Raw genomic sequence first — 26,521 nt, forward strand, 5'->3', positions numbered from 1 at the left:
CAGTTATCTCTTAAAGAAATTAAAAATAATTAAAAAAATATTTACCAACGTATTTTCTACTTTTGGAGCTCTTCATTCCATGTGAATCTGAGTTTCCATCTTCCTGAAAAATTCCCTTTAACATTTCTTTTCAGTGCAATCTACTAGTTACTCTATGAGCCACCTGGGTAGGGAGGGTCAATGCCCATGTCCATGGTCTGTTCATTAGTATACATCTAGTGCCTACGGGACAACTGGCATCCAGCCTGGCTGGCGGGCGGGGGGCGGCATGTGGCTGGTAGAGCTGAGCCTTGCTTCCTGATGTATGGCAGAGACTTCTGAGCTGGGCCAAGTCTGTCTCTGGTTTTTCCAGTTACCGAGGTACCTCTGAACCCCACTGGGTAGCAGCAGGATGGTGGTGGGTACATGGTCACTGTCTTCCAGGGTAAATGCTGAGAGCCACTCCGGGGCATCCATGTGGATACAGGGTCCTCCACAGGTGACAGAGATGGGAAGGGTGCTCTCCTGACCACCTGCTTGCTGTGTCCTTATAGCCTGCTCAGACACGGGGATGCCTGTTTCCTGCCAGAGGAGTGCCCATGCACTTGGAAGGGGAAGGAGTACTTCCCTGGGGACCAGGTCATGTCTCCCTGCCATTCCTGGTAAGTGAGGGCCCCATCCAGGCTCTGCTTTTTGCTGGGGGTGAGGATGGATATGGGATGCATGATCATGAGTACAATCTAGCATCCCCCCTTCAACCATGTTCATATTCATGTTGTGTGTTTCTGTGCTATGTAGTGGTTTGTGTATATATACAAGTGTACACATAGAAAGAATTTTGGGGAGTGTTTTTGTGAGTATTTACATGAATGTGAGTTTGATCAAACATGTATATGAATGTGTGTAGATGTGTATTTGTAATCATGAGGATGTGTTTGCATATGTATATGGATGTGCAAGTGTGGGCACGTGTCCAAAATGCATAGACTGCATATGTGAATGTATATGCACATGCATGTATATGAAAAGATGGGCATTCATAATCCTGAATATGTTAGTGAATACATACAATTATGAATTTGTGTATGTATACAGCTATATTTATATACATTTGTGTGCATCTCCATCCATTTAGTATGTGGGGACGTGTATGTGCAAAGTGTGTGAATATGTGCATGCGCTGGGTGTGCATATTTGTATTTACATGTAAGTGAACAATATGTAAAATGTGCATTTGTGATTTCCTATGAATATGTACATGCTTATATGTGAGAGTGAGTTTATATGTGAATATATTTGCACACTGTATATCTGTTAATATAAGTATACATACGTGAGAGTGTGTGTACCTGGATTGAATTCTTTGAAAACAGGCTTGGGGCCAGTTCTGTAGAGCCTGCCCTGGGCCAAGCAGCAGGGAATGGAAGTGGGTAGAGACTCAACCTCCTAAATATCCTCCCAGGCTTCCACTGCTGCTGTGCCTAACTCATGTTAATTCACTTTCCAAAGGCTTGGCTCCTGGAAGTGTCTATGGTGATTCTTTTTTAAATAACTTGTTTTCCCACTCTCCACCTGTCCTCTGCTTCTGGGAGAGCTGAGCATCTCTCCCACCTTGTAATCACCTAAATCTTGAGGTTCGCCAATGACTCCCCCAACCCCCGCAAAGGCCTTATAACTACCCTAACAGCTAATGAGGCCTTTCAACCCATGCCTTCCAGGCTGGGCGGCTTCAGTTGTGGCCTCCTTTGCCAGATGTCCTCTGTGTTCCTGGCACATGGAGGCATGTGGAGCCTCCCTGACATTCCCCCTGTGCCCTTGTGCTCCTGCAGAGGGCCCGGCCTGGGCTTTCCAGGGCTCTGAGAGTCCAAGTGCTCCTCCAGCCCTGATGTGTCTGCAGGATCAAGGTGGCCCTGCCACTGCCCCAGGGGATCAGGGGACACATCAGGGACCCCTGAGCCCTGGCTCCTACAACTCTCTGGAAAATGGCCAAAGCACATCAGCTAGACTAGTGGGGCTAGGACGAAGAGGGGAAGGAAACAGGACGAGGACCCCTCAAAGAGGCCTGGCCAGCTCATTCCAGTGGAGGTCCCCACCCAGTGAAACCTGTTCCTTCTTAGCCCCACATCACATTCCAGTGACTGTCCAAGGGGTCGGGCTGGGCACAAGACCCTGTGTAAAGTAACTTCAGGTCAGGCTTGGTGTATTGATTCCTGGTCTGGTGTTTCGGAGACGGGTGTGTTCTGTACGAGCCCTTCCCAGCCACTCAGCTCCCCTGAACCCTTCTGTCTCTTGTAGGCTGAGGAAGGTCTCCTAGACTTCGGGATTCATCTCACATTAATGAGTGTGTGCTCCATCTCTCTGCTCCCTTTTTATTGCAGAACTTCTCAAAACAGTTGTCTGTATTTGCTGCTTTCAATTCCTCTTCTCCCATTCTCCCTTCCATTCCACGAAAACTATCCCTACCAAGGTCACCGATAATCTCCATGATGTTATATCCAGTGTTTATCACTTGGTCCTCATCTTCCTAGACCTATTAGCAGCATTTGACACAGTCAGTCATTTGTTATCATTCTCTACCATCATACCTTTCTTCCTGTGACTCTGGGATTCCCCACCCTCTTGATTTTCCTCCTGCCTCTCTTGCTGCTCCTTCTCCAGTTCTTTTGTTGATTATTCCTCTTCTCCAAATTCTTAATAGTGAGTGCCCCGAGGGACCTCTTCTGTATTTATACTCATTCTGTTGGTCAACTCACCCAGTCTCATGGTGATAAGGCCTATCCATAGGCAGCTGACTCCCAGATTTCTACCCATAGTCCAAACCTTACTCCTGAACTCCAGACTCGCACATCCAACTACCCACTTGACATCACCACGTGTGTGTCTAATGGACATGTCAAACACCAGCACGCCCCAAACTGAACACCTGATCTTCCGCCTCAGACCTGCTTCTCACTCAGCCTTTCCCATCCGGGTGGAGGAAGACTTCATTTTTCCAGTTGCTCAGGCCAGAACACCTGGAATCATCCTTGAGTTCTCTCTCTTACTACCTTCATCCAAGCTGTCTGAAAATCCTTTTGGTTCTACGTTCAAAATAGATCCAGAATCTGGATCTCATTCCTGCACTGCTGTTACCCTGCTCTGAGCCACCATCATCCCTTTCCTGAGTTGCAGAAAAACCTCTCAGTTGATCTTCCTGCTTCCACCCTCCAGCTTAGGCTCAGCACAGCAGCCAGAGTGGAACATAAATCATCCTGTTATTCCCGTGATTAAATCCTCCAAACACTCCTGGTCTCACTCCTACCATTCTTACAATGGCCTTCATGGACCTACGGGATCTGGACCTCTGTTACCTCCCTGAATTCCTCCTCTCCTCCCACACTCTCCATTCTAGCTGTGTTGTCTTCCTGAGGTTCTTCAGGACCTTTGCAAAGGCTGTACCCTCTGCCCAGGATGCTCTTCTTCCAGATGTCCATATACTTAATTTTCTCACCTCCATTAAGTCTCTGCTCACATGTTCCTCTGTCCACCTTATTTAAAATTACAACCCACCCCCACACACATTCCCAATCCCCTTTATCTTGCTTCTTCCCCCCCATAGCACTCATCACCTTCTTACCCACTCTATTACCTACTCATGCTTACTTATTATTTAGTGTGTAGCTTCCTCCTCTAGAATATAAGCTTCACAAGGGCAGAGGTGTTTTGCTGTTTTGTTCACTGATGTATCTGAAACTCCTAGAATAATGCCTGGGATATGGTAGACGCTTATTACTTGTTGAATGAATGAGTGAATGAATGAACAATTGGAGTGGTAAAGAGAGTGTGGACGTTGGAGTCAGATAGATCTGGATTCAGTCTTGGCTCTGTTATTTATTGGCTTAACCTCTCTGAGCCCGTGTGTCCTACATAAAATGGGGATCCACCCTGCCACCCTTTGGGCATATGTTGGAGGTCAGTGATGTTTGTTGACCTCTGGCCCAGGGACACACAGTGGGCGCTCAATGGGCACACAGTGAGTGCTTGATGGGCAGTGGCTCCATCTTGGATATTCAGGGTGGGGGCAGGGCATGCCCTGTCAGGGGTCTGGGCATGTGTGTTTCAGTGTGTGCCAGCGCGGCTCGTTCCAGTGCACCCTCCACCCCTGTGCCTCCACCTGCACCGCCTATGGCGACCGCCATTACCGCACGTTTGATGGGCTCCCATTTGACTTCGTGGGAGCATGCAAAGTGCACCTGGTCAAGGTGAGTGCCTGGGTGTGTACCAGCTGGCTCTACAGGGACCCAGAGCAGCTGGTACGTAATTAGGTGGGTGGGAGGATCTAAGCCCTGGTGTGTGGCAATTTAGAGACTCAAGGAAGTGCTAAGGAGCAAGATTGGGGCTGGACAGAGCCCACCAGTCATAAATACCCTACTGCCTGTCCACTCACCATTATAACCTTGCCCCCTTGGGTGCCAGTGGTTTTTCTGTCTGTAATAGTAAAAGCAAATGCTTTCTGGACTTTTATTATATCCCTGGTGGTCTACCAAGCCATTTTAAAGCATTATTTCACTTAACTCTTACAGCAAGACAGAGTTTATTGAGCCCATGTTATAGCTGGAGCAACTTGGGCTTAGGGAAGTTGGTATCTCACCCGAGGTCACACAACTAGTCAGGGACAGAATTGGGGTCAGGTTGGAACCAAGAAATCTGACTGGAGAGTTGGTGTGCAGGCAGGATCCCCTCCAGAAGGAGAAAAGGGTACCAACAGGGCGGGTGGGAGAGTGCCTCAGACACATTCAGGGACCTTGGTTTTGCTAAGGGCCTGTCCATCTCATTATATGATAGTAAAAGTAACAGTAATAATAATAATAATAATGACAAACCTTTTATGGAATAAGTCCTGTCTCTGGGGCAGGCACTGTGCTGGGGTCTTTCACATAATTTCAATAACTCCACAAGACAAAGATTATAGACCTTGTTTTATTTTTTAAATTTCAAAGGTTTTGCATGCTCTTCACTAACATGTAAAACAATATAGAAGCATATATTAAAAACAAATATTCCTCTTCACATCTCTTCTGTTCCTACTCCCTGCTGCATAAGCACTCATAACAGCTAGGTGTGAATCCTGCAAGATCATTTTCCATAAGACAGACACACACACACACGCACACACACACACACATTTTGTTTAGTTTCTATGAATAGAATCCCGCAATTTGCTTTTATCACTTAATAGTGTATTTTGGACATTATCTCATATAGTCAGTAAATTTTTCTTCTTCTTTTTGTAGAATTCCACAGAAAAGATGTACTCTAGTTTGTTATTCGCCATTGATGGGCATTTCGGTTGTTGTCAATATTTAAATGCTCAATGAATACTTGTGTGGATGTGTCTCTAGACGCTTAGAAGCAGAATTGCTATAAAAGTTATACGTTTAGAATGTTGTCCAGTGCCTGCAAATTGCCCTCCAAAAAGGCTTACATTAGCATCATCAGTGTGTGTAAGACAGTGCCCCTTCCGCTACACCCCTGTCAACACCAGTCATCCCTATTATATGTTCATTCATTCATTCATTCATCAGATACTTTTTGGAGAGTCCCTACATGCTAAACACTGCACCAGGCACCCAAAACAAAACTGAGCTTCAGAGAACGGAAGTAAGTTGCCCAGAGTCACAGCTTGTATGAAGTAGAAGTGGGTTGAAAACTATTTCAGAGTCTGTGTCCCTCTACCCCATGCCTCTCAGCAGAATCTCTTCTCTCCCTGGTTTATTGCACTAACTTATTTCTCCTCAGAGCACATCCGATTTCAGCTTCTCTGTGATTGTAGAAAATGTAAACTGCTACAGCTCTGGCATCATCTGCAGGAAATTTATTTCCATCAATGTTGGGAACTCACTCATCATCTTCGATGACGACTCAGGAAATCCCGTAAGGCCTGGTGCAGGTGAAGGTTGTATGGACAGTTTGCCGGTTAATAGGGGGCAGAAGAGGGCTAAGGACTGGTTTCCTTACCACAGCACTTTCTCTTGGAGCCACTGAGTCCTCAGCCCAGATTGAATTCCTTGGCCACGGCCAGGAGCCCAGAGGTCAATGTCAGGGCATGAGGGAGGCAGAGGAATTGGTGAACTCCTGGGGCCGGGCAGTGACTTATAGCCAGGCCCAGCTGACCCAGGTGTTGGGGGACACTCTGGCCTCAGGAATGGCCACCTCTGTTCCCCTAGAGTCCGGAGAGCTTCCTGGATGAGAAACAGGAGGTCCACACGTGGCGAGCAGGGTTTTTCACGCTGGTGCATTTCCCACGGGAACACATCACCCTCTTATGGGACCAGAGAACCACGGTGCACGTTCAGGCGGGGCCACAGTGGCAGGTAGTCACGTGATCAGTGACCCTCACGGGCCCTGTGCTCCTTCCTAGAGCCAAGCCAACCCACTGGGTGTCCTTGCATGAGCTGTACCCTCGCCAAAGAGCCAGGAGCGTCATGCCTGCTGTCCTATCTGCCCCACCCGACTCTGGGCCCCTTCTCCTCTGACTCTTCTCTCTCTGCACACCGTGACCCCAGTAGTTGCTTCTGGGCCCACGACAGACTCCTAGGCTCATGGCGACCCCTCTGCCTGTGGCTCACCCTCGGAATGCCTGAAACTGACCATTCTCTCTTCTTTCAGGGCCAGCTGGCAGGACTCTGTGGGAACTTTGACTTAAAGACCATCAATGAGATGAGGACCCCAGAGAAGTTAGAGTTAACTAACCCCCAGGAGTTTGGTGGCAGTTGGGCTACAGTTGAGGTAAAACCTCTCCAAGCTGGCTCACCCCTCTCACCCAAATGGACCCTGGTCACACTGAGAGAAACTGGCCACAGGTCAGGGGAGAGGGACATTGGTGCAAGGCTGCTCCTGCAACCTCTCTCTCAGCTTCTGACCCAGCATCCTCAGCCCTGGACTCTGTCCTGTGGCCTGAGGACATGCACCATCCCATCTCACACATCAGACCCCGGACCAAGCCCTGGTAGGAGGCCTGAGGCTGGGAAGGAGACCAAGTCTCTGTCCTAGGAGAGATGACCACCTAGTAGGGAAGATGAGTCTTGTTGAAGCATTACCATCTTACCCATCTCTGTGCCCCCGGTGCCTGGCGATAGGTCTGGCACACAGGAGAGACCAAGAGAGACCCACATGGGTTGAGGCAATTAGAGAAGGCTTCCTGAAGGTGGTGGCACTAGTGTGGTACTTAAAAGATAGACCATATTTGGATGGAGGAATGTATCAGAGAGAGGGAGGACAATATTAGCAGAGGCAGAAATGATGGGGGATGTCTCTGAGGTTTGGGAGATGTCTGAGGCTGCCAAGCTGTGAGCGATGGGGGGAAACATCACTGAGTTGACAGCAGGAGACCTGGGTTCTTGTCTTATTCTTTTATTTAAAAGATTATTTTATTTTGTTTTTCTTTTGTTTGTTTGTTTTATTATTTGGGGTTCTTGTGTTAGATCATCTAGTGACTTGCTGGGTGACCTTGAGTAAGTCCCATCTTCTCTGTGGTCCTCTGTGAAGTGAAGGGGCTGGGAGAGGGATAGTGAATAGATTTCACTTCACGTGACAAATCTGATCAGTCAGATGAGGCTGCCTGGGCAGCTATGTTGAGAAATACCAACACTTGTGTCAGGCTCAGCTGGAAGAACTGCGAGTGATTAGTTATGTCTGCCATGGGTGCTGCATTAGAGAGTGGTGATATGAGTGTTACATATTTGCCTTTCTTGGACTGAGTGATCTTAGGTTCCTAGTTCTCTGTTAGGGAGTAGGTGGAAATAAGCCTATGTAGACTGGTGTCAGGGGAGCAGTTAGTCATGGCCTGGAGCTAAATGTAATCCTGAGGTGGGGCAAGGCTGTTCTCACAGCCTCAGAAAAGTGTGCTCTAACCCATTCCATTTTAGAGAAGCTTAGTGGGTGACTAACCTTTATTGCTTCCCTCCTCTCACCCCTCACTGTCATTTCTCTCTCAATAATCCCCTTGGGCATACCCTGGGGGGCTCTAGTGACAGTGTAGGCTGGGGGAGGAGGTTCAGCAGACATCAGGGAAATCTATATTAGTTTTCTATGGCTGTGTAACACCATAACTGCAGACTTAGCAGTATCCAGCCACACACGTGTATTATCTCACAGTTTCTGTGGGTCAGGAGTCAGGGCACAGCTTGATTCGGTTCTCTGCATACAGTATCACAAGCTGCAGCCAAGGTGTCAGCCAGGGCTGGGCTCTCATCTGAAGCTTCGACTGGAGAGGGATCTGCTTCTCTGACCACTCATGTGGTGTTGACAGCCATTCCTTGTAGTCATAGAACTGAGAGCTTCAGTTTTTTTGCGAGCTGTTGGCCCAGGACAACCCTCAGCTCCTAGAGACCACTCACCATTTCTGCCACGTGCCATTCACAGCCAGCAAGGGAGAGACTCCAGCCAGATGGGCTCTGCACTCTTATGTAACATGATAATGCAGTCACTGGCACATAACCACATCCATGTGTCACCTTTGCTGTCTTTTGTCGACTTGTCAGTTTGGTCCCTCCCACATTCAAGGGCAGGAGATTATACAAGGATATGAACACAGGAGGCTGGGATCAAGGGAGCCACTCTAAGAGTCTGTCCACCACATCAGGCAACAGGCATTTGAGTGGTAGGGAGATCAACAGCGCTGCCTTTGCCCCCTCAGTGCCCAGACACCCTCGACCCCCGAGACACGTGTGTCCTGAATCCTCTCCGAGAACCCTTTGCCAAAAAGGAGTGCAGCATCCTGCTCAGCGAGGTGTTTGAGACCTGCCACCCTGTGGTGAGTGGACTCCAGGCTTGGCTGCTCCTGGGCCCCCTTCCCACCTCCCTGGAATCCCTTCTGCTCTCAGACCCTCCATGCCTTGGAGAGACACCTCAGGTCCAGAGGCAAGATTCACCTCTGCCATTCCCTTGCCTCTGGTCTCCTCGGATGAGTCTGCCCTGTTTCCCTGAGACAGACACAGTCAAAGAGCTTCTGTGCCCTTTTCAAGCCCATCTCAATCTGGCTCTTCCTCCCAATCAGGAAGTTCTTCTGAATGGTGAACACAGACCCCTCATGCTGTGGCATCAGCCCTCAGTGGAGACAGAGGAGAGCTGGTGCTCAGCTGTGCATGGCCCCCTCCAGGGCCTCGAAGGCTGCCGTCAGATGGGCTTTGGCTGTCTCTGGCCCTGGCTGGGGGTTCACACCCCACGTCTGTTTCTCAGCCACACCCTGAGCCCCTGGATCCAATAGCCTAGGCCCGGGGAAGGAGAAAGCTTAGTTCTCAGAAGCAGGGTCTACCTGGGTCATGGAGTTAACGTTTCCCTCTCAGCTGCCTGCCTTTCTGCCCTCACCCTACATGGGCAGCTCGCCCCATCCTGTGGTCCCTTCACGTTTATGCTGCTCCCTGAGGCTGAGTGGCATCAGCCCGGAAGCTGAAGGGCTAACATTCAGGGTCTGTCCTCTGACATCTGACTTCTGACCTCCTCTAGGTCGATGTCACTTGGTTTTACTCAAACTGCCTGACAGACACATGTGGGTGCAGCCGGGGCGGTGACTGTGAGTGCTTCTGTGCCAGCGTGTCTGCCTATGCCCACCAGTGCTGCCAGCATGGGGTGGCCGTTGATTGGAGGACCCCGCGCCTTTGCCGTGAGTGTCCAGACCAGTCATCCGAGGGGGAGAGTGGGGCCCCTTCTGTGGGCAGGCCTGCGGGGTCCCATCACTCTGGCTTGTGCTTATCATTCATTGAATTCTTACAACAACCCTGTGGAGTAGGACTGTTTATTCCTGTTTTACAGTTGGAGAAATGGGCTAGAAAGAGAGAGATTAAGTAACATGCTCAAGGTCACACAGGTTGGTGGAGGAGCCAGGGCTCATCTCCATTGCAGATGGTCTGGCTGCAAACCCATGCTCTTAAACACTTTACCAGAGGAGTCAGGAGCCCTGGGTTCCAGACCCAGAGCTGCCATTTGCAAGCTGTGTGACCTCAAACAAGTCCCCCAACCTCTCTGGGACTCCATTTTCTCATCTGAAAAATAGGAATAGACCTGTCCCACCAGGTTTATTGTGAGGGTCAAACGAGATAGTGAATGTGAAAGCCCTTTGTCAGGTGAGACTCGTGGGGCCCGTCAGAGGCACCACAAGATAGCAGTTTTTCTGGAGCACTGGTGGTCTGCAAATGCTTTTGGTTGCACACTCCTATCAAGTAAAAACATTTGAGCACATATACATGCATATGTATATATACACACACACATACACACATACACATAGATGCATGTACATGTATATGTACTATTAGTAGTGTAAATGTATGTCACAAAACAGATACAAAAGTAAATATTTAAAAGATGAAATAAAATTCATAGAAATTTAAATGATTAATTAATTGATTATTATTTGTTTCTGCATACCAAAGATCTTGCTGGTGCAAGACGCCTCACTTTGGGGTGCAGTGGTTATTATACAGGTGCTGGGGCCACACTGTCTGGGTTCAGACTCCAGTTCCACCAAGCAAGGTGACCTGGGGCATGTTCCTTATACTCTGACTAGTAATTGAGGGTTAAGAGATCTGTACCTTCCTTGCAGGGAGCTGTGAGATTTACATGAGAAAATGCAGGTAAAGCACTTGGCACAGTGCTTGTGCTAGAGCCGAGGCTGCTGTCATTTTTCGTGGGGACATGGGTGCTGGCATGAGAGCTCCAGGCAGGATGACCTCAGGAAGAAGATGGAGCAGAATCTGCCTTTGGCTTCCTTTATCTTTGCCCATTTTACCGTGAGCCTCTTCCATCACAGAAGCCTTGGGTCCTCATGCAGTCTGCTTCTCCTTCTACTTCTCTGATAAAAATCCTTCAGGAAGGAGAAGGGAACACACGTTTACTGAGAATCTACTGTGTGCCAGGCCCTGTGCCTTCTGTGCATTAACTCACTTAATATTCAGGCCTAGGGTGAAGCAAGTGAGGCCAGTTCCTGGAGCACAAGATTTAAGGGGGTACCAAAAAAGGCAATATTTTAAGGCAATATTAAAAAAAAATCAAAACTAATGCAAAAACATCTCTGATGAACAAAATATCACAATTTTAAGTAGTGACAGCCTCAATATTATTGATTTTTCCTTTTGCCTTAGGCTCCAGTATGGCTCAGCAAGGTGCTGTCACTGATCTTGTCTATTTTAAAATTTTGATATTTTGTTCATCATGGATATTTTGCATTAATTCTGCAATTAAAAATTGCATTAAAATATTACATATCCTGATTACTGAGATTTTTGAGGTCCCCTTAAATTTTACACCTGAGGTGAGCACCTGCCTTACCCCCAGTCCAGGCCTCACAAGTCTATGGGGCAGATACTAGCGGTAGTCCCTGTCCTACAGAGGAGGGCACTAAATTTTAGAGAGGTTGAGAAACTTGTCTCAGTATGCACAGCTGATGAGAGAGAGATGGGATTTCAGTCCAGGTTTGCGGGTCTCTAGAGAGCTGGCTCTTGATGACTTCTCTGGGCGACCTCCCATTAACCTGGTACACACTTGAAACCAGATACTTGGAGATCTTTTAATTTTCGAGTTCAATCTTCTGAGTCCACAAGTGAGGAAAAGCACATACTTACCCATAGCCACATGGTGGGTCAGTCTACTGTTTCCTGGTGCTCTTTCCAGAGGGCAATGCCAAATGCAAAGGAATAGTGTTCATCATGGGGCTTGGGGGTGTGGGGTGGAGTTGGTGGCTGTCTTCAGACCATGCCTGTGAGTGAGGGAGACCCCTCCTCAGCCTTTGTCCCAGATCTACTGGGTCAACTGGCTTCTCATGGTCTTGCTCCTGGCTTCAGGTGTCCCCTGCAAAGTCCCCAGCTTATCCCAATGGACTAAGGAATCCATGGCCTACGTGCCAGGGGAACAAGCTGTGGTGCTGCGCTGCGCCACTAGGGGGCGTATGGAGCACATACTTGGAGGAGCTTATCAAAACCTGATGGGAGACTGCACCCAGGCCTGAAAAAGGCTTGGATTCTGGAGGCCCTGGGTCCCTTCCTACTCAAGGCTGTTGAAAGACTGACTTCTATCTTGTGCTTGCATTCCTCCAGGACCTTCCACAACATTTCCGACTGGAGCTTCCGTTCCTTGGTTCAAGTCTTGCCCTTTGAGGTCACACAAAACATACCCTTCTGTCCCAGCATTCATTCATTCATTCATTTGGTACATGCCAAATGCCTACTCTGGGCCAGGCTTTGAGCTTTGTGTTAGGGGCACAGAGAGGGAGCCATTGTATTTCCTACACCTTAAGACATCTGGATCTAATGACCATGTCTGAATCTTGGAGTTTGGGAGACAGGCCAGGTCCAGCCCTTGGGGAAGGAGAGAGAGCTGGGATGGGACTTTGGCCCTGCGCATCTGTTCCAGGTTTCTCAAGAAGTCTCTGTTCTCTCTCTTTCAGCATATGACTGTGACTTCTTTAACAAAGGTAAGCTCATCCTCCCCAGGTGGAGCCTTGAAAGCTGGGGCACTGCCATCCCTGCCCTGGGGCCACAACAGCAGCAGCCATCCTGAGGCCCTGCTGGCCCTGGAGGAGCAGTGACATGGGGCGGGAAGACTCCGTCATGCAGACAGAGCCCTGACAGTGCAGGGCCCAGGGGTGCCCCGGAACTCTGTCTCCAGCAGCTCCTGCAGCCTCTGTCCAGAGCCCAGGCCAGGCTAGCTTCCCGGGGATGTGCTCATGCGGGGCAGCTGCACCAGGAAGTGAAAACCCCATTTGCACCAACGTGCTGCCCCATAGCTTTCATAATCTAGCTCATCAGGCTCACAGGACATTGTCTTGGGTTTCCTGAAGTTTTGAGTTGGCAAAGGCAAATGCAAACTGCTCTTCCTTTGCTGGGGCAAAACTTACAGTCTGGCACAGCCTGTCAGATTCATCTTTAAGTTTAGCCGGTGTTGCAGGGCACCAGGATATGCTCCAACTTCTGCATTAACCAGGTCATGACTAAAGACCCCAGGGAGGTTAATGACCAGTGTTAGAATCAATGAGTCAGTTTAATCACTGGAGTTGGGTGGGATTGGAGGGCTGCCCAGGAGTAGTTTTCAGCGCTGATCTTTGTGCGGTGGGGCCAGGTTGGCAGAATTAGATACTCATCAAGTCCTTGGTGCCATTCACCTTTGACTTCTGAGGTCCCCTCTGCCCCCGCTTCCAGGCACCATCCTGCCAGGAGCAGGCCTGTACGGGTAAAGGCCCAAGGCTCCGTCCTCAGATAACTGCATTATCAGATTTGGTTTGAGAAACGTCCTCTGGCGAGAGTATAGTGGGTGAAATAGTGGGGGGACTGACTAGAGAGAAAAGGATGCCAGTTAGGCGGTCCATGAGATGAGGGCTGGACCAGGTACAACGTGGTCATTCACAGTGCCTGCAGTCCCACCAAAATGTTAGCCTCAAGGGGCTCCTGATGGCCCAAACCTTTAACCCCTGAAGGCAGGAATCTGCAATGGGAGGATTGCAGTCCCTGCACAGGCGGGGTCTGTCTGACACCAGGCAAGACATTTCAGCAAGACAGCTCTGAGCAGAGTTTTCTCCCTTCTGTGGCATTTTGGGTGGCAGTAACTGGCAAAGGACAAGCTGTTTCTAGCATCCTGCACCCGCCCACCCGCCCACCCACGCATTCTTACTCTGCTCTTCTACCAACATTTTCTTTGGTCCAGGCCTTTGCGGGTGCTGGGGATTCACCAGTTCATGAGACCTGTCCCAGTGGTGCTCTGGAACCGGCCCACCCTGGCTTTCTGGAACCCACTGTGTGTTCTTCACTCCACATTCAGTCGGTAGCTTGAAGTTGACCACTGGTGGGAGTATTTATTCATGGAAATCAGCAAACATTACCAAATGGGGTTTTGTTTGTTTGTTCATTTTGTGAGAGCTGATTGTTAAGCCAGCACAACACTGCCTGTGTCCTGTCTGGTAGGGTAGACAGACGTGGACCCCCGACCGAGACCCTCCTCATAAGAGCTGGGATCAGCATGAGCCATGCTCCGAGACCGCTGGAGCACGGGGGAGGGAGGACGCTTGCGTGTGGTGGGAGAGGGTGCCGGGAGAGCTTCACCAGGAAGGTGACATTTGAGCTGGGCCCCAGAGATTGAGGAGGCGTTGGCCCCGGGCACAGAACGGGGAGGACTGCGCTGAGTGGGTGGGACAGCGCCGAGTGAGACAGGAGGTAGGACACCGCACAGCTCTTACAAGGAAGAGCGAGAGAGATTCAGTGTGGCAGGGGCCGGGGTTGGGGCGTGAAGGGCCCCTGAATCAAGCTGGGCTCTTGGGGTCTATGCTGAGGACACAGGGGGGCCACTGAGGAGTCGCCGAAGAGAGTGTGGCTAGGAAGGTGACTCTGGAGGGCGGGGCACACCAGAGGCTGGGAGGTCAGTTATGAGGCTGTTGCAGTGGTCTAGGAATCCCATGCCCCTGTCCGGCTTACTGACAACCGGCCACCGCAGGAACCCAAGAGACACAGAGGTGACACGTGTTTGAAATAAATAGATAAACACTAATGCTGAGCCCAAGCCTTCCTGGCCTTTACCCTTCAGACCTCAGGTGGGCAGAGACCAGGTCTGGCATCTTCTCCCAGAGGCGACTCTGAATAGCGCAGCAGCTGGAATGGTAGAGTCTTACGCAGGGGGAAAGGCCCATGGAGAGACATTTGGGGGGCCCAGATGCCCCCCAGGGGTGGCCTTGTTTCCAGGCTTCCTGTGAAATGATTTAGGTGCTGTGCAGAGGGCCAGTTCCCATCAGGGGCTGGCAGCCTGGGGCTCCCGTCCCTTCCTTTTCATGGAAATCAAGGTCCCCGGGCCCTGGGGTGAGGGACGTGACCAAGAGGAGCTCTTTAGCATCCTCTCTCCTCCCGCTTCTGGCAGGGCTGGGCAGGTAGGGATGGGAGGCGGGCAAAGGCCCAGGGCGGCAGGGCTTATGACCGGGCCCCCTCTCTCCAGCACTAGGTAAGGGCCCCTACCAGCTGGCCAGCTTGGCAGCCAGCGGTGCCCTGGTGGCCGTGAAGGTGGCAGGCGGTGCCATAGTCCTAGTGAGAGCAGAGGATGTGGCGCCGGGGGACATTGTGAACTTCCTGCTGACGGCTGCCCTGTACAAGGCCAAGGCCCACGGTAAGGCCCACCCTCTGGCCCCACTCCAGCCCTTGGTGGAGGGAAGCAGGTGCTGGAGGAGGGGAGGATGCTATGACCCTAAGCCAGCTATAGTAGCTGGAGAAATGTGGGGCTCCAACAGGCACCCCTTTCCCAGTGGAGACAGGGTTCTGGGTCAGGCTCTTAGTCTCTTTCAAGAAACACCTTCTATCTTCTTCTTGAAAACACCAGAGAGGCCAAGGTCCGGATGTACCTTTGGACCTTGCTTCACACAGCAGCTGTATTCCAGAAAAGCTGGGCGGCAATAATTACTACTTCCCATCCCTCCCCCTAAATCTCCTTCTTATTCTCCCTCTTCCTACCCCCCTCCCCACTTCTCCTCTCTATTTTTAAGACTAGATAGACTGTAAATACCAGAGGGGAACTGGCTGATATATTAACTCCAGTGGGACCTTCTCCTGTGAATGGAAGAGTGGGCTCTTGATTTGCTCAGGTTATGGTCCTGAGTTCTGGGCTGGTGGGTTACACAGACTGAGGCACACCTGGAACCAGCCAGCCTCCTGGGTCTTAGACTGCCAGCAGACCTAAAGGGCTCAGCTGTAGTGGGCACCATCTTCTCTTCAGAGTTCAGTAGTGCCTGAGGGGTGGCAGGACCTTGCCCGGTGGGGAGTGACCGCTGATGGTGTTTGTGTTGGGCCCTGGGCCAGCCAAGGCCTCAGTTCACCAGTGCTAGGAAGCCTTCTCTTCTGTGGCCATTTGTGTGTGTCCCAGTGTGTGGTCACTGTGATCACTGATCAGGGTTTCTCCCCACAAATCCTGTTGGTCCCATCTAGTCAGTATCTCCCTAATCACAGGAATGGTCCATGAAGCCAATCCCAGCATCGCCCAGAATCTTGAACCAAGACACATCTCAGAGAGTTCATTCCAACCTAAGAATTTAAGTTCTCAGATTCTCAGGTCTGTGGTTTATCTAGTTATGAAGATCGTCCTCTCTTTCTCTCTCTCTCTTCCTCCCCTTCCTCTCTCCTTGCCTTCCCTCCCTTTCATTGAGCCCTGTTCCCATGCCAGGCACCAAGCTGGGCACTGGGGAATCAGTGGCATCAGAGACACGACCCCTGCCCACCAGAAGTCCACAATCCCATCCAGGGGACAGACAGGTCAAAGGCAGTTACAATGCCTGTGGGAAGGAGGAGCCCCTAACTCAGTCTTGGGGAGTCAGGAGAGGCTTCTTAGAATAAGTGTTGTCCCCTGAAGGGTTGAAAGGAGCCAGGAAGGAACTTGTAAGCCAAGCTCAGTAGGTGGATCTTTATCCTGAGGGCAGTGGGGAGCCCTGGAAGGGCTTTAAGGAGGGGAGGGACACCCCAGGCACAGCTAAGGGGGATGTTCATGGTGGGGTGAGCCGGGGGTAGGTGCCAGGAGGAATCACGTCACTGCACGAGGAAACCTGGGAGTGAGGAGCCAGGGACTGGGCCACAGGAGGGCCAGGAACATCCCCACTGCCCCAAAAGAGAACACTTCCTCCCTAGACATTCCCGACCCCCAGATCTGTGTGGTCCTGCTTGAAGAAGGAAGGGTGTCTTATAACCTTCCAGATGTAATGGACCATCTGCTTAGTGGGAATTTTCTGTTCTCCATTCAGTATTTTAGCCCAGTAAGTAAGGTCTAGTCTAGAGGGGGTGTTGATTTTCCAGTGGTTTTATGGCATGTTAAGCAAACCCTAGAGTAGCCTGGCCCTGGAGAATGTCACTGTGGATGGGATGCCCAGAGGCTGTGAAGGCCAGCCTCCATCTCAGACCTGGGTCTCCTGGGCAGCTGGGGGCAGGGCCCAGTGAGGACCCAGGCTCCCACTCCCACCCCATCCTGTGTTCCTTCCCTGTGCTGTGCCCAGAGTACTGGACAGCAGAAGAGAACATACCTTCCAGGTAAGATCTGGGGTGGCTACGTGGGGGAGGTGTCCCTTGAATTTGTCCTTGAAGGATGCGTAAGATTGTGATGGGAAGAAATGGAGAGCAGAAGATGTCACGGAGAGGAGGATTCAGCAGTCATTTAGGCCTGAGCCTCTCATTCTCATGGTCTTGATGTTCTATAGGATGTACTAAAGGGACACAAGCCACAACCTGGTACATCTTCCTGGAGTATCAATTTTACTTAAAGATTTTTGGAAGAGGTTACTGATTTATTATTAATAATATCTCACTCTTCTGTAGCACCTACTGTGTGCTGGGCACTGTTCTAAGTGCTTCATATATAATAACTCATTTAACTCTCACAACAATCTTAGGAGGTAGGTGCTATTATTTTCCCAATTTACAGATGTGAGAACTGAGGCTCCGAGAGGTTAGGTAACTTACCCAAGGGGACATCACTTGCAAGTGACAGCAACCAGCCTTTTGGCAGGCTCCTCCCAAACAGAGAGATTAAAAGAGAAATAAAATTTAGAAAATGGAAGGTGAAAATCATTTGATTATTTAAGGTAAAACACAAGACTTTGTACAGTCAGTCCTCTGTATCCACGGTTCTACATCTACGAATTCAACCAATCGCGGGTGGAATTTCAGATGGATACCTATGAATACGGATGGATGACTGTACTGGGCCATTTTATGTAAAGGACTTGAGCATCCTTGGATTTTGGTACTGAGGGGTGTACCAAGGAACAGCTGTACCTCTAGTTCTGGCTTTCAGCCTCTCCCCTGTTAGGAGGACTTCAGGACAAATGGTTGAGAACCTTGATTTAGGCCAACTCCAGTCTTCACAAACGAGAAAGCCGAGACCCAGAGAGGGGAAGTGAGTTGCCTGAGGTCACCCAGCGAGGGACTCAGCACTCTACCCCCCTGGGCTGCCCCATGCCCACTCCTGGATCCCATCCGTGGGGCTGACTGCACAGTGGTTAAGAGCCTGGGCTCCAATCCTGCCTCCTTTTTCCACCGTCAGTGTGACTCTAGGCCTCACCTCCCTCATCTGTAAAATGGGGATAACAATGTCATCACTTTCTAACCTGTTATGGAATTTGCTTGTTCATTATGTTTACTCCCCACCCACCACCCGCTACTTGAACGTCAGCTCCATGAGGACAGGGGTTTTGTCGTTTTGTCCCCTATTGTGTCCCCAGTGCCTGGAACAGTGCCTGGCACCTGGTGGGGACCTCAGTAATATTAGCTGCTGAATGAATGAATTCACCACCTCACAGGGCTCTCTTGGAATTTAATAAAAGCAGCAGGTAGAGAGCTTGCTTAGCATTGTGCCTGGCACAGCGTTAAGTCCTGATCAATAGCAGTTGTTATTGACATTAATATTTAATCCTTCCCCCAGTTACCTCATTTCTTCTCACAGCTGCCCAGGGAGGTCTAACAGGAACTCTGTGCAATATCTCCTGGGGCCACGGGGTGGAGTGGTGATGGGGGGAGGGGGAGACACACCAGGCCCTGTGCTGGGCCTTTCACACACCGTTCGTCCCTCACAGCCTGGAGGCGTGAATTCACTTGCCCGCAGCACAGCCAGCCGTGGCGGGCCGGGACTCCAGACACCTGCTTGTGCATTTGGGCCCCGACCCTGCAGGGCCCTGTGGCAGGGTTGGGGGGCAGGAGAGATCCACCCAGCAGCGTGGAGATAAGAGAGAGGACAGCGGAGCCCAGCTCTTAGGCCTCTGGGCAGGCCCCTTCCCACCTCTGGGGCAGTTTCCCTGCCGTGGGTTGGGCTCAGCCTCAGGTCCCCCAGCCCTGACCCTCTGGGATTCTGTGAGGAGCGGGACCAAGAAAACTGACAAGTCAGCAAACCCCAGCCTGTCTAGTACGTCCCATAGAACGGAACTCCACCAGGGCAGCCGTTTCTGTCTGTCCTACTCACTGCTGTATCCCTAGCATCTAGACTAGCACATGGTACACGGAGGGGCCTCAAAGATGTTTGCAGGAGGGAGGGAAGGTGGGGAGAGGGAAAGAAGGAGGAAGAAAGGAAGGAGGGAACGGAAGGAAGGAGAGAGGGAGGGAGGGAGGAGGGGGTAGTTCAGTCACCTCCCCAAGGCTCTGCAGTTGGGGCTTTAACCCCCCACCTTCCCTCCCTCGGGTAGAGGTGGTGTGTGCCGAGGGGCAGCCAGCAGGCAGAGGTGGGTGGGCTGAGGGGAGGCGGGCAGGCTTGGAGGAGCAGGGCCCACTCATGAGTCGCTGAGACTGCAGACGGTGCCTGGGTGTCTGCCCCCACCCCGCATCCGGACCTCTCTCTGCTGACCTCACCCTCGTGGCTCTTTGCAGACCCAGATGTGATATCCCTGGAGGCAGCGGACAGACCCAACTTCTTCCTCCACGTCATGGCCAATGGGTCTCTGGAGCTGGCCAAGTGGCAGGCCAGCGATGCCTTCCACCACCGTGCCTCCTTCTCGCTGCACCGGGGGACGTGGCGTGCGGGCCTGGTGGCCCTGGAGTCCCTGGCGGAGCCCGGGGCCTTCCTTTACGTGTTGGGCCCAGTGCTGGCCCTCCGGCTGTACGAGCACACGGAGGCCTTCCGCCGGGGCACGCTGTTCCGCCTTCTGGGTAGGTGTCCACCCTGCATCGCCCTCGACTCCTCAGCCCCTTACTCAGCTTCCCTCCCACCTCATCCTTCCAGTTGCCCCCAGGAGACGAGATCCTCACTCTCCTGGTACAGGGAAGCCACATGGGTGCCACCCCTGAGATGGGAGGGGGCCCGGCCTCCTTGTTGGTGGCCTAGGGAGCCTTGGGCAGTGTGACTTGGGGCCCAGCCAGCTTCCTGGGTCCTGCCTGCTCCCACAGGCCATTTACAAGGTCTAAAAATAGGGCGGCCTTCGTGGAAGCGAGAAAAGTGATCATTGTGGCCGCAGCTTGCACAGCCCGCAGGCTCAGGTTTCTTGCTGATGGGGGTACATGCCTGCCCTGTGAGCTCAAAGACTGCCCACTGGGGCACAGCCTGAGGAGGCCACAGCCCCCCTGACCCCCATGAGAGGCCCAAGACCCTGGGCGGTGATGGGGCAGCTTCGTGCCCTTTCCAGCTGAGACCAATGGGTTCCAGGGCTTTGCCATCTCCCGGCCAGGTGGGTCAACCCCAAAAGTAGTTGTTCTCTGCCTAAACCCTGGAGACAGTGATCACAATTTCCTTACTGCTCCAGGCTGGCCTCTCTGTCCTGCACGTGCACATGTATGTTTGTGCCTGTGAGGGCACCCGTGCTGTATGAATGGATCCATTTACATGTACACACGTGTAAATATGTCCCCAGTCGGCCTTTCATTTATCATCCCCCACCCCTCCCAGCCCAGGGCTGGGCCAGCTCACTCTCACATTCAGCGGTCACCTATCAAGTCCACCAGTGAACCCCACCCAGGACAGATTCATCACTGGCTATGATGGCGGGACTTGTGTCCCTTGCTGGAAGACACCGGGGCAGAGTGGAACTTGTGTCCCTTGCTGGAAGACACCCAGGCTCTGAAGGCAGACAGCCTTGGGTTCGAATCCTGACCCCAGTCCTTGGCACTTGGAGGAGCCCCAGCCCCCCTCTCCCTGACCCTGTTTCTTCATCTGTGCAACGGGGATATTTGCCTCAGAAGGTTGTTGTGAGGATTGACTGTATCTCCCGGGCTTTGCTCTGGGCCTGGCTCATAGTAGGTGCTCCCCAGATGTAAGTTCCTAGTTCTGTTCTCAAGGATCTTATAAAAGCAGGCTTCTTCACAGTCAGCAGCAGTCTGGGGACTGGGTATGGGGCTTCGTTAGGATGGGGCTGCCCGGGTGGGATTGCTCCCTCCAGCCTGCTGGGGAGCTTGCCCACACCTCCCAGCTGAGGCCGTGGTTTCAGAGACTGATCACTCATGCCAACATGGTCTGGGGTCTTGTCTGCCTAGAAGCCCCCATGGGCTCCAGACTTTCCCTGAGGATCCTTCATTTGTCAAGGCACTGGCCACAAGGCCTTTTTTTGAGGAAATCTCCTTTGGGAAAGTTTAATATTCCCAGCATCTTCTGTGCTCAGTTTCCTCATCTGTAAAATGGGGATAATAATAGTGCTACTTCATAAGATTATTGTGAGGATTAATGAGTAAATACTTGTGAAATGTTGAGTGTAGTGCTTGGTGTTAAGAGTTGGCTGCTGTTGTTATTATTATTGTTAGCTACCAAGGTCTAAGGGGGCAAGCCTGGCCACCAAGGTCCCAGAAGGTCAGGGTGACAGGGCAGCCTTATGGAAAGATCAGGGGTCCCAGCCTCTTCTTTGGCCACCTCTCAAAGCCCAACTCCAACTGCCCATTCCATAGTCCCACCCCACCCCCAGTCCTCAGCCCTTCCACCAAGTTCCCAGAGTCCCGACCCAAAGATCCCCCAGCCGCCGACCTCAACTCTCAGGAATATGGTTTCCCCTCAGGTTGGATTTGATTTGATTTGATTTTGTTTTGTTTCGTTTCATCTCATTTCAGTCTTCACTTTTCTTGCACGAGTCCATTTATCTCTTCCACGGAGCAGGGTGGGCATGGGCTGAGTTGGGATGACCTCTGTGCTCTGGCACCTGATCAGGAGAAGGTGCCCAGTCTCACTGTCTCGGGTTGGGGCACCTTTCCAGATGCCAAGCCCTCGGGGGCTCCCTACCCCACCTGTGAGTGGCGCTACGATGCCTGTGCCAGCCCCTGCTTCCAAACCTGCCAGGACCCACGGGCAGCCAGCTGCCGGGATGTGCCCAGGTGAGGTGGCATGGAGTCAAGGTGTGTACATCACTGTATTTGAGCATACACCTGAGTGAATGGGTTTATATGTAGTCTGTGGGTTTAGGCATGAGCATATACTGTGGTGTGTGTGTATTCACATGTACTTGTGTAGGTATGTTTTGTGTACTGGGTATGGGGATGTGTGTGAACCAGAGTGAACCTGCCTGATACGGGCATATGTGAATGTCGATTTGTGCACATGTGTGTATAGTTGAGCCCTGTGGGTGTACAAAGGGTAGCTGTGGGTGCACAGCTGTACACAGCTGTGTGTATGTGCATGCGTATGAGCTGCATGTATCTGGGTGTTGGTGCAGCTGGGTGTGTGTGCATAAGGTACACTGATGTTTTGGCATACTGTGTGGTTGTGTATGTATCCATGTGAATGGCTTTGAGTCCTGCAGGCGTGGAGGAGGAACATGAGAGTGCGCCTAAATGGAGACACGTGTGCATGTGTGAGTGTGGGCACAAGTGTGCACATAACCAGACTTTGTTCGTGTTTTCCTGTCAGTCTGAGGGCAGGAGTGTGCAGCATGCATGTTTGGGTTTGTGTGCTCCTGTACATGCTGTCTCCACGGAGGTTCATGTGAGTGTGTACGTGAGATGCACACACACACACGTGTGTCATGAGAAAGGATGAGGTCTGTGCTCCGCCCAGGTGAAAGGCGGTGGCCCTCCTGGTGCTCCAGACAGCTGACTGGCACCCTGCTCTGTCCTCAGGGTGGAAGGCTGTGTGCCTGTGTGCCCCACCCCCAGGGTCCTGGATGAAGTCACACAGAGATGCGTCTACTTGGAGGACTGTGAGTGGCCTGGACTTCTCATCCCTCCTTGGACCTGTAAATCCCCCGGGTCTCATTGACCAGTCGTGCTCACCAGAGCCCCCAGGTCCCTGGTGAAACAGGGTCAGCATAGGGGCCTCTGGAAGGAGAACACTCTAGAGCAGGCAGGGACCTCATCTGGTCCATTCCCCCCAGTTCACAGAGAGAAAAAATGAGGCCCAGACTTAGACCTGAGGTCTCTGGGCTCTGGGCTCAGGGTTTGAGGTGTGGGACAGGGTCCAGACCTGCTGACTTCCCTGGGCCATCTAACACCATGTGACAGAGTCCCTGGGTTGGTCAGGCAGCCTGACTGGCCGTCAGAAGCTGCCTACCCCCCTCACCAAGGGTGCCAGCCCAGGAGCCCCACATCACAGCCCTGCCCAGTGATGACCCCTGGGGCAGCAGTCGCCCCACTGGCTGAGCCTCTTCTCTGGTCTGCCCCAGGTGTGGAGCCTATGGTTTTGGTTCCCACGGAGGCCTCTGGCAACGAGACCCTGCCTCCCGGTCAAGAGCTGCCCACCCCCAGTGACGAGGAGCTGCAGTTTCCACAGGAAGCTCCCGGGGCCTCATCCCACAGGCCAGCACCCACACCAGCTGTCCCGCTCACCACGGCCCTGAACCCACCCATGGCAGCCACTGAGGGGCCAGCTCTGTCTCCAGGCCCCACCCAGGCCACTCAGAAGCAGCCACCGGGGGTCACTGCATCTAACGTCCCTGAGCACCCCACAGAGGCCCCGGCCAGCACGGGAGTGACCGCCAGCCACCTGGCCACCCCCCGTGTCCCAGAGCCCTCATCCCTTCCCCTTTCACAGCAGATGCCCACATCAGGCGTGGGGTCGGGTGCCATGGAGACGACCAGGGTGACGGTGATCTTTGCAGGGAGCGCCAACCTCACAGTCTCCTCCCCGTCACCCCCTGCACCTCGCTCCCCTCTCGTGACCAAAGCCGTGACGGTCCTAGGCCTCGGCTCCTTGCCTGTTAAGACGACACCCCTCCAGCCCTCCCCGAGCCTGGAGTTGCCTGCAGGTCCCTCCTCCAGGCCTGTGGCTTCCCCTGCAGTGACCTCCAGGCCTCGCACTTCCTCAGGATCCCACGAGGCTTTGCCGACACCTGCAATGACGGAGGTCGTGACGGGGACAGGGATCCCCCAGCCCGTACAGTCCCCGAGCGTTTCCAGTCCCAGCAGCCCCCCAGCTGAGGCTAGAACAGCCGCAGAACAGATCCCTGCCAGTCCCCTGGTGACCGAGATGGTGGAGACAGCGCCATCCACAGAGAAGGTCCAACCTGGGCCCAGCCAGGCCGCGGGCCCACCAGCATCCCCACTGCCAAGCCCATTCCCCACGGCCCCACCCCGCCCCACCCCGCATGCCACCGCAGCCGCCAGGCCTCCCGCTCTGCCCTCGGGGCCTGCAGCTGCCGCCAGCCTGTCCACAGTCACTCATGGGCTGGGGGCCACACCCTTCACATCTCTGGAGTCAACTCGGCCACCCCAGCTCCTCTCTGGTCTGCCTCCCGACACCAGCCTGCCCCTGGCCAAGGTGGGCACGTCTGCCCCAGTGGCCACAGCCGGCCCCAGCGTGTCTGCCATCCCCCCTCCACTCCAGCAACAGGCCACATCTCTCGCCGTGGCCACGACTCTGCCTGCTCGGACACTCAGCCCCACACTGCCTCTCACCCCGGCTGTCCTGGCCCAGGTGCACCCGCCCAGTCATGTGGTCCCTGAGGCAACAGGCACAGCCTCCACAGTATCTGCTGGCCCACGAAAGAGCACCACGGAGAAGATTGCCATCCTGTCCGAGCAAGTGTCTCAGCCCACCTGGATATATGGCTCTGCCCAGGGAGGCCCCACAGAGCTCACACCTGCTGTGGCCCACACTGCTGCTACCTTGGTGATGGAGGTTGAGGGCCCCTGGGCCGGCACAGTACCACCGGTGCCCACGTCCTACCCGCTGAGCAGAGTCTCAGCCAGGACGGCCTCCCGAGAGAGCTTGCTGGTTCTGCTCCCCCAGCTGGCTGAGGTCCATGGCACCTCGGCAGGACCTCAGCCCCCAGCAGAGCCGGAGGGAGAGGCTACCACCGAGCAGTCTGGGCGCTCGGCTCCCGCCCAGAGCATCTCGGCAGGTTCGGCCGAGGCCTTGGTCACCACCCCTGAAGCCAGTACATCTGCCACCTGTGTCGTGAGTGACTTGTCAGGATTCTGCCCCTGTATGTGAACCCTCCATGCCTTCCCTCCTCCTGTGCCCCGGGGGTGGGACACCATCGTGTTCTCACATCCTCAAGGTCGGCGGCAGCTTCTCTTTAGCCAGCTTCCAGGCTGCCAGATGGCCATTGAGTCACCATCCTGACCCCTGCCCCAAGCTCCTGGAGCCTGCAAATTCTCCAGGCTTCTCTGGGCCTCTGATGCCATAGCAGATCCCCCCATGCCCCACCTGGGGCCCAGGGGCCTATTGGATGGCTTGGTGTGACAGCATGGTGTGCTGATGTGTGCATTGCATGTATGTGTGTACCCATATGGGACTGTGTGTGAACTCGTTTGTGTTTACGTGTATGGGACTCCATGTGAACGCTCGTCTGTGTGTGTGTTCTTGTGCATGTGATATGTGGTGTTGCAAGATGGTATATGTCTATGCGTTTGTAAGAAAAGAGATAAACTGTGTGTGCGTGCGTGTGCTTGGGTTTCTACGAGCCTGAGCTAGCGGGCCTGCACGCCTATGTACCTAGAACTCTCTGCAGGGCCAGGTGGATGTGCAGACTCTCTGGGACTCAGTCCCCTGACCCCAGTCTCACTCTTAGCCCAGCCCTAGGCCCCCGATGGTGTGTTGGGTGGGTGGAGGGAGGGTGAAGGCACCGTTCCCTTGTCGTTGTACCTCAGGGTCCCCTACCTGCCAGAACCTAAGGGGTAAGGATCTGTGCCCTCACGGCTTGGGGGTAGGTGGGGCAGGGGAATGAGTGACCGTGGTCCCAAAGGCATCGCTCAGGCTGTTCCTCCCCCCTGTGCCCCAGCCAATCGCCGAGCAGGACTGCGTCCGCCACATCTGCCTGGAGGGCCAACTGATCCGAGTGAACCAGTCCCAGCACTGTCCCCAGGGCGCTGCGCCCCCTCGCTGTGGGGTCCTGGGCCTCGCAGTGAGGGTGGGCGGGGACCGCTGCTGCCCCCTCTGGGAGTGTGCCTGTGAGTCGTGGGGTCCGCGGGCGCCTCCCATGTCTTTCTCGTACCCCGACCCCGGCACAGCCTCAGGGTAACCCTGACGTGAACCCCCTGTGGGACCTCTGACCCCTGACCTGGCAGATTTCCTACCCTTGTGACCTCTGATTTCTGTGTGACCGTCCAGCCCCCCACGGCCTCTGGATCACCCAAGAGAAGGCCTCATGTTCCTGGGTGGCCTTGGCCCCAGGGGCATCTGTTTATTCTTCTCGTCCCTGCCCTCCCCAGGCCGGTGCTCAGTCTTCCCTGATCTGAGCTTTGTCACCTTCGACGGGAGCCACGTAGCCCTGTTCAAGGAGGCCATCTACATCCTCAGCCGGAGCCCCGACGAAATGGTCACTGTCCACGTCCTCGACTGCAAAAGTGCCAACCTGGTGACTGTCCCCGGCTTCCCTTCCTGCTGGGGCCTTGGGACCTGACTAGGTTTGGAGGGGAGATTGAGCAGTGAGTTGGGTTTTGAGGGTTATCAGAGGCGAGGACAGATGAAGAGGCCCCTGCAGCGGCTCCGTCTGTCTCAGTCATGGGGGTCTTCTGCAACCAGCGCCTGGGGAAAGAGTGAGTGGAGCGCCACCTCCTGGCCCTTCCTGGGGCCTGCACCGTTCCCAGCTGCCTAGGTCCCTGTGAGAGGCACTGAAATGCAGAGGAGCTGGGATGCCACCCCTAGGATATGGCCTGTGGTCAAGGGTGCTGGCTGCAGGGAACCACCTACTAGGATGCTCCCATGAGCCAGGTGA

The 26,521-nt window shown here is 53.2% G+C and overlaps 1 protein-coding gene across 1 annotated transcript in view; it reads left to right on the plus strand.

The window, feature by feature from the left end:
* OTOG (otogelin) overlaps positions 1 to 26,521 on the plus strand; it is an 86,017-nt gene that overhangs the window by 39,834 nt on the left and 19,662 nt on the right. The window contains exons 24-38 of the mRNA XM_036861663.1: positions 534 to 641; positions 4,082 to 4,220; positions 5,758 to 5,892; positions 6,186 to 6,332; positions 6,628 to 6,747; positions 8,657 to 8,773; positions 9,466 to 9,622; positions 12,401 to 12,427; positions 14,929 to 15,096; positions 19,323 to 19,601; positions 21,626 to 21,743; positions 22,485 to 22,564; positions 23,027 to 24,759; positions 25,586 to 25,754; positions 26,016 to 26,161. Of these exons, the coding sequence (XP_036717558.1) occupies positions 534 to 641; positions 4,082 to 4,220; positions 5,758 to 5,892; positions 6,186 to 6,332; positions 6,628 to 6,747; positions 8,657 to 8,773; positions 9,466 to 9,622; positions 12,401 to 12,427; positions 14,929 to 15,096; positions 19,323 to 19,601; positions 21,626 to 21,743; positions 22,485 to 22,564; positions 23,027 to 24,759; positions 25,586 to 25,754; positions 26,016 to 26,161 (3,643 nt within the window). The remainder of the gene's footprint in view (positions 1 to 533; positions 642 to 4,081; positions 4,221 to 5,757; positions 5,893 to 6,185; positions 6,333 to 6,627; positions 6,748 to 8,656; positions 8,774 to 9,465; positions 9,623 to 12,400; positions 12,428 to 14,928; positions 15,097 to 19,322; positions 19,602 to 21,625; positions 21,744 to 22,484; positions 22,565 to 23,026; positions 24,760 to 25,585; positions 25,755 to 26,015; positions 26,162 to 26,521) is intronic.

Source organism: Balaenoptera musculus, chromosome 8, assembly GCF_009873245.2.
Source record: "Balaenoptera musculus isolate JJ_BM4_2016_0621 chromosome 8, mBalMus1.pri.v3, whole genome shotgun sequence".
Taxonomy (NCBI): Eukaryota; Metazoa; Chordata; class Mammalia; order Artiodactyla; family Balaenopteridae; genus Balaenoptera; species Balaenoptera musculus.